This window comes from Moschus berezovskii, chromosome 14 (genome assembly GCF_049115385.1).
Source record: "Moschus berezovskii isolate FMDL1 chromosome 14, NW_MosBer_1.0, whole genome shotgun sequence".
NCBI lineage: Eukaryota > Metazoa > Chordata > Mammalia > Artiodactyla > Moschidae > Moschus > Moschus berezovskii.
Genome location: NC_142473.1, coordinates 52,128,359 through 52,135,444, shown reverse-complemented (window position 1 = coordinate 52,135,444; position 7,086 = coordinate 52,128,359). Strand labels below are relative to the sequence as shown.

At 38.3% G+C, this 7,086-nt stretch overlaps 1 protein-coding gene across 1 annotated transcript; it reads right to left on the bottom strand.

Annotated features, from left to right (window-relative positions):
- Positions 1-5,775: 5,775 nt before the first annotated feature.
- LOC129553885 (olfactory receptor 52H1) lies at positions 5,776-6,735 on the bottom strand. The gene has a single exon (XM_055422579.2). The coding sequence runs from the start codon at positions 6,721-6,723 to the stop codon at positions 5,776-5,778; it is 948 nt and encodes a 315-aa protein (XP_055278554.2). The 5' UTR covers positions 6,724-6,735.
- Between the last annotated feature and the right edge of the window lie 351 nt (positions 6,736-7,086).

Below are 7,086 nucleotides of genomic sequence, written 5' to 3'. Positions count from 1 at the left end.
TAGAAATTTGGGAGGTCAACGTGTCTCCCGAATGTAGTGACATAATCCATAAATTAACAATAATTTTCAATAAGTTATGAGCTATATATTGCACATCTACAACTGCAGTACTTTGGTCACCTCATGCGACGAGTTGACTCACTGGAAAAGACTCTGATGCTGGGATAGGTTGGGGGCGGCAGGAGAAGGGGACGACGGAGAATGAGATGGCTGGATGGCATCACCGACTCTGTGGACATGAGTTTGAGTGTACTCCGGGAGTTGGTGATGGACAGGGAGGCCTGGCGTGCTATGATTCATGGGGTCGCGGAGAGTCAGACACGAATGAGCGACTGAACTGAACTGAACTGAACAAAGATTATCACTGAATACATTACACATTTAATAGAATGTTTTGAATTTTATTTTTTTATCAAAACAAAATCCAACATAGGAGACTCCAGGAACATAGGAAATTCCAGGATTCAGAATTTACTAATTCTACTAGAAGATCATTTGAATTCAACTGTAAAGTATAGGATAAATTATTGAAACTGGCTACTAATAAAACTGAAGATAAAATAATGAAAGCATAGCTTTGCTCGAATAAATAAAAGATAAGCAAATATAATTATAGTGGTGTCATTGCTTTAAAATTATCTCTGCCATTTTACTTAATAAACCTTTGTCAGATAGGTTTTCTGAATATTCACATTAGCAAAAAAACTAATCAAACCAACACACAAAATATGATTTAAACAGAAATTATTTCCTAGAAGTAGTATTGTCATCAATCAAACTTGTTAGATAAGTTAACAAAAGCAATGTAAGCTCATTTGATACATTAAAAATTTAAATATTGATATACATGGCATTGCTTCAAAAGGTATATATTGGCTTTTAATACAAGGCTTTCAGTTTTCACTTATAACTTTCATTTAACTATAGTTGCAGAATGACAAAATCTCATGAAATAATTTAAGTTCTCTCCATTAGTCACCTGTACGCATTCTTTCAAGAAACAGTGTGTACAATTTCTGTAAGTTCTTTATTTTTTTCCTCTGTCTGTTCTGGTTTTATGCATTGTAATGTATTTTATGCCTTTTGTATATAATAATAAAAACAAGGCATGTATATTCAATACATTAAAAATTTTTCTACTAATTAGTTTTATTGTACTTAACAAAAGTAATAACCTACAGTTTGGGGGCATTAAAGAAGTGGTGACTCCTCACTGACATTTTGAGAAGAGCTGATCTAGAGGTCTTTCTCTACATGTGTATTCAAATCCGCATTTGTGATTCTGCAGCCGACTGAGCTAGAATTATTGTTCTCTGAATTCTGACTCATTCTTGGTGTGTACTCCCAAGTTTAGACTTGGAGATAAAACAGTACAAGCAAATCTGAATATATGGTCACACCATATTCTTGAATCCAACACTACCAAAAATAAAACTCGAATTTCTGTATCCATCTGAGTCCTATGCTTATCTCTCAACTAGGTTGCAAAAGGAAGTAGCAAATGTCTGACTGATTTTTAATTTTCAAATACCTATTATAGCATCAAGCTACAGGACCGTTCTTCATTTGCTGATACTGCAGTCAATTCCCTGCATCCACTGAAGACTAGTTGATGAGCTCCCATATTTCTCACTGCACAACCCCTACAGCCCCTGAGTAATACATCACCACTAGGGATGATGCCTCCATCAATTTATACTTGCAGATCTTTGGAACACATGGTTTCCCACATAGGTTCAGACCATCCCTTCTGTCAGGCACATCCAATTATTTATCCTTGAAGTTCACCTTCTTTGTGTTCTTTAAGGCAATCACAGAAATGAACTCTCCTTTAAGACAGAAATCTTCCAGGAAGCTGTCTTTGACTCCGATTAATTGAGTTTGCTTCTTTACACTTCCCTAGCACTTTAACCTAATCATTGTGGTACCTTGTGATACATAAGATTATCTGAGTAAATTACCTATTTATGTGATTTACTCCTTTTACTAAATTATAAACCTCTTGATTTTAGTAGGATGTGTACTTGTTCAGTGTCTCTGCTCCCAGGTTATATGTATTTCCTTTCACATAACATGTACCTTGTGAATGCTATTGACAATATGACATAAACCATTTGTAAATTTATTTAATAATCTAAGTTATTAAAAGTGTCAGGGACACATTTATCAATTCCTACTATTTGTGGAGTGGGCTTCCTTTTTAGCTCAGCCATAAAGAATCTGCCTGCCAATGTAGGAACTGTGGGTTTGATCCCTGGGTCAGGAAGATCCCCTGGAGGAGAGCATGGTAACTCACTCCAGTATTCTTGCCTGGAAAATCCCACAGACAAGGCGTTTTAGTGAGCTACAGTCCATGGGTTCGCAAAAGAGTCGGATATAGCCTAGCAACTAAACAATTTGTAAAGTCCAGTTCTAAATTCTGAGTGTAGGAAGATAAAGTAACTAATGCCTCTATTAGTAATGTCATTTTATAATATTTTCATTGGAGTATAGTTGTGTTACAATGTTGTGCTGGTTTCAGATACCTTTAATATAAGAGGTGGGAATTTGCAAAAAGGAATGGATACAGGACAAGGCAACTTATGTGTGAGACAGTCACCTGATAATTTTTGTATAGTTATTCTTTTTTCATCCAAACCAGAACATGTAATTTCATTCATGGTCTGACATGGAATAGAATATTTATAGCCAACCTCACCAGAAAGAGAACTTAGCAGCTAGGACAGTAAATTTAACCTTAAAGGAAGAGCAAATCAGAGTTTAACCAGTTTTCTCCTCTTATAAACAGTAAAGGGGAGGATTTTAAATTACAATGATGAGCTTGGGTTTGAATAGGATGAGTCTGATGTGAGAATGTAAGTGGTAATGAATGAAATGTTAGCATAACAGCTAACATTAGAAAGATGTTTTACAATCTACAAAGCACACTCACTTACATTTTGCTTTTAATATTGGTACTGACCCTACGAGGGAAGAAAGCACTGAAATTTATCAGAAAGATTACATATGAAAACTAAGATATAGCGTTATCAGCAAAGAGGCCATAAAGTCATAGCAATAAAGAAACTCTCCTGAGACGGCTAGAAAAGTTATAATAGATAACTGCCCCAAAGATAGAGGGCTGGAGAAGGAAAGGGAGACAGTCACTTCCTTTGTTGTTTTTTCTCGGTCATTTGTTAGGGTCCGGAGTCGCCCTTTCCTCAAAGGAACAGAGGACACTCACGATAATGCAAGACACACAGCGAGGTTTATTTCCAGCTAGCTGGGGTCCAAGTGTCTGCCCGACGCAGCGGGTTTCAACAAGGACCCCGAGCACTCAGAGCCAAGGGATTATATAGCATTTTCAAATCATGATATTTCTAAATTACCTAACTCACAGTAATTTTTCATACACACACACAGCAGTACATATCTCTTCCTGGTGTCTTAACGAGATAAGTTTATCAGACCTGTTTACCTAATTTTCAGTGTCGCAGCCGCCCACATTCTTGGTGCTTAAGATTAACTTGCCTTCCTGGTACTTAAGATTAACTTGTCTCCCAGGTTTTATCTAGTTCTTCTTCCCTCAAGTCACGTACTCAGTAAAAATGGTTTTTCCGGCCTCTAAGATGGCCGTTCTTATGCTAACCCATTCTTACACATTAAGCTTCCAAGGGAGCCATTCGTGCGTGTCAGTGAATAACCATAGATTCCAGTTCCTACCAGGATGAAAGAAGTATGTATTTTTAAATGATCCCAGCTCAGTCTCTATTTATTTACTTTTCCATGAGTAAACTTTTTAAAATACCATCTCCTGGAAAAATTCATGTTCTCAGTGAGATGTAAATAACCAGAAGAAAAAGAGATCACCTCCTTTGAAATTCAACAGCATTTTTAGCAAGCTGGCACAAAAATACAGAATACTCACTTAGTCAACTGTGGCTTAATTGAAGATAATTACAGTTCACAAAAACAATAATGGGCTTCCCAGGTGGCTCAGCGGTAAAGAATCTGCCTGATAATGCAGGAGACCAGGGCTTGATCTCTGTGAGAAGGAAATGGCAACCCACTCCAGTATTCTTGCCTGGGAAGTCCCATGAACAAAAGAACCTGGCAGGGCTGCAGTCCATGGGGTCTCAAAGAGTCAAACACAGCTTAGTATAAAAAAAAAAAAAAAAAAACTGGCTCTGATTCTGCTAGATTTTTTTTTTTTAACCTTCCTCTAGAGTCTGTTTTCACATGAGTAAGGTTATGTTATGTTCAGTGGGAATATCACTAGGACTTAGCAGATTCTTTTCTAGCTCCACATTTATGACTCCCTTGCCATGTGCCTTGGGAAAGTCATTTTCACTCTAAGAACTTCAGCTTCCTCTTCTAAAAATGAGGTCTGGATGATTCCAGTTCCCCAGGATCTGGTCCTGCCCCTAATCCCTCACCTCCTATCTCACCTCACACTGTTGTGACCACTCAGACCTTGTTTTTGGTCTCAGCTCATGTTAAGCTGCTTTCAGCCCCAGGGCCTTTGCATGTGCTCTTCTCTCTGCCATTGTCTTTCTCATCAAGTTTTAGTGCATCATTGGATTTGGTTTTGTTTTTCTATTGATTATAGTACTATTTGAAGGTAACACATTTATTTTCTTGATCCTTATTTGTTACTCTCCCTGGAAAATAAGCTCCAGAGAAGCAAAGCAGAGCCTCTTCCCTATTATTAATCCTGAATGTTTAGGACAAAACTTGAAATATATTAGGTACTAAATAAGCAATTCCTGGTTGAATAGACAATTTTCAAAAAAAAAAGCATATTGAAAGAACTCCACATCTTTCTTTGATTACAACATGTATCTTCTCAATTCTAATGCTTATGACATTTGGGTGCATCTTAACTTGAATGTATTACTTTACTGTAGTTTTCCCATTCTTATCCCCACATCTCACCGAAGAAATGTATTTTGCAACTGAGTCTTTTAATCAAGGAAATAGACTCTGTAGATAAGAACTCCACAAGTCTTCCAGTCAGTTGGGTTGTTTTTTGTTTTGTTTTGCTTTCATATTGGCTTGAGTTCTCACTTATGTATTATAGGAAGGTTGTAGGAAGTCCAGCCCTCTTCTCAGATCCCCAGCTATTTTAGGGGGTCATTTTTCCTGAGAACTATCTCTGAAGTTCAATTTATCAGTATGTCTTGGAGCCTAAAAGCTACTCTCCCTTCCCAAAAGCCATGGCATTGATAAGTATATTCTCTTATTCCTATAATAGCAATGCTGATAGAACTCATTATTTATAACAGACTTGTACTGGAAGGTCTTTGGTGTCTAAGGATTGGACACTTAAAGCGAACTACATAAGCATAGCATGGACAATAATTAGAATTTATATTATTAAAAATGTCCTAAATCCATCTAATAATCCCCTAAGTGAAAATTTTCAGTTTTATATTTTCAGTTTTAATCTCTTTTCTTCAGAGTCTTTGTCCCATTTCACATATTTTTCTCTCTCCATAACAGCAAATCTCAATTTCCAAATTGTTATTGCTATTTTCTATTTAGACTAATTCAGCGCTCTGTTTTCCCCTCCTTCTTCCAGATTGTATCCTGCACAGTTTCATATTCCAGAAACAATCAGGTCATCAAGCAGTTTTCTAACACATAGAAATCTTTCTTTCATATATGTCATGACATAAAACAAAAAATCACTTGTAGACTGTTCTTACTTTAAATAACATTTGCCTTTTAAAAAATTTCTTGCACATTAATACATGTTAAAAACTTCTCCTAACTTTTCCTTTGCACAATGGAACATTATAATGTACCCTTGATAGAAAATAAAATGATGACCTTTTCCCTGATCTGCTTGGTCTTCACTCCATAAACAATGGGGTTGAGTGCAGGTGGGATAACAATGTAGAGGTTGGCAAACATGATGTGGAAAGTGTGGGAGACATTGTGTCCAAAGCGGTGGGCAAGGATGGAGAAAAAGGCAGGTGTATAAAACATGAGGATGACACAGACATGGGAACCACAGGTGCCCAGGGCCTTCTGGCGGGCTTCTTGGGAGGGGAGGCGGAAGACAGCACAGAGGATGAGTGTGTAAGAAACGGCAATGAGGATCACATCTGAGATGACTGTCATGATGGGAACGCAAAAGCCATACCAGATGTTGATGGAGATGTCCGCACAGGCGAGCCGGGCAACACCTATGTGCTCACAGTACGTGTGCGGTATGATGTGTGTCCTACAGAAAGGCAGTCGTGTGAGCAAGAATACAACTGGCAAGATGATGCAGAAACTACGAAAGGAGATTCCCACCACAATCTTGATGATGGTCTTGGGGGTCAAGATAGTGTTGTATCTCAAGGGAGAACAGATGGCCACATAGCGGTCAAATGCCATGGCCATCAGAATGGCTGAATCCAGGACAAAACTATAGTGGAGGAAAAACATTTGTGTGAGGCACCCTAGGAATGTGATCTCTGGAGCCCCAAGCCAAAAGATACTGAGTGTTTTAGGAACACCAGCTGTGGACAAGGTGAGGTCAGTCATGGCCAGCATGGAGAGAAAGAAAAACATGGGTCTGTGAAGGCTACGCTCCACCAAGATTAGGTAGAGAAGGATGCAGTTTCCCACAATGGCTACAATATAGATGATACAGAAGGGAATTCCAATCCACACATGGGCATGCTCCAGGCCTGGGATCCCCACCAGAATAAAGGGTCCTGGGTTGTCACTGCTCAGGTTGAAAAGGACCATGGGAGACCAGGATGGCACAAGTCCCAGTTCCTGAGGACAGAGGGTGATAAATGTTAGGCTCAGTTGAGTCACTCTCACTTCCAACAACTCATTATATATCCCTAAAAATAATGTGGGTCTCTAATTATAATTCAGTGAGACACTTTTGTAATGAAGAAAGATTGTTATAAAGATAGCAGGTAACAGCAGGAGCCAGGTTGTCTCATATATGTTGGAAAGTACAGTCCTTCCCTTAAAGATTTTATCTTATTCACTCTGGTTGCCTCTGATGATTTACACAGCTTTTCCAAGCAGTGTTCCATACTGACATGAATCACTTATATCCACAGTATACAGTTGTTCAGTTCAGTTCAGTTGCTCAGT

Bases quoted from the DNA above. Each gene is read 5' to 3' on its own strand.
- LOC129553885 (XM_055422579.2), bottom strand. From the start codon at position 6,723: ATGGTCCTTTTCAACCTGAGCAGTGACAACCCAGGACCCTTTATTCTG.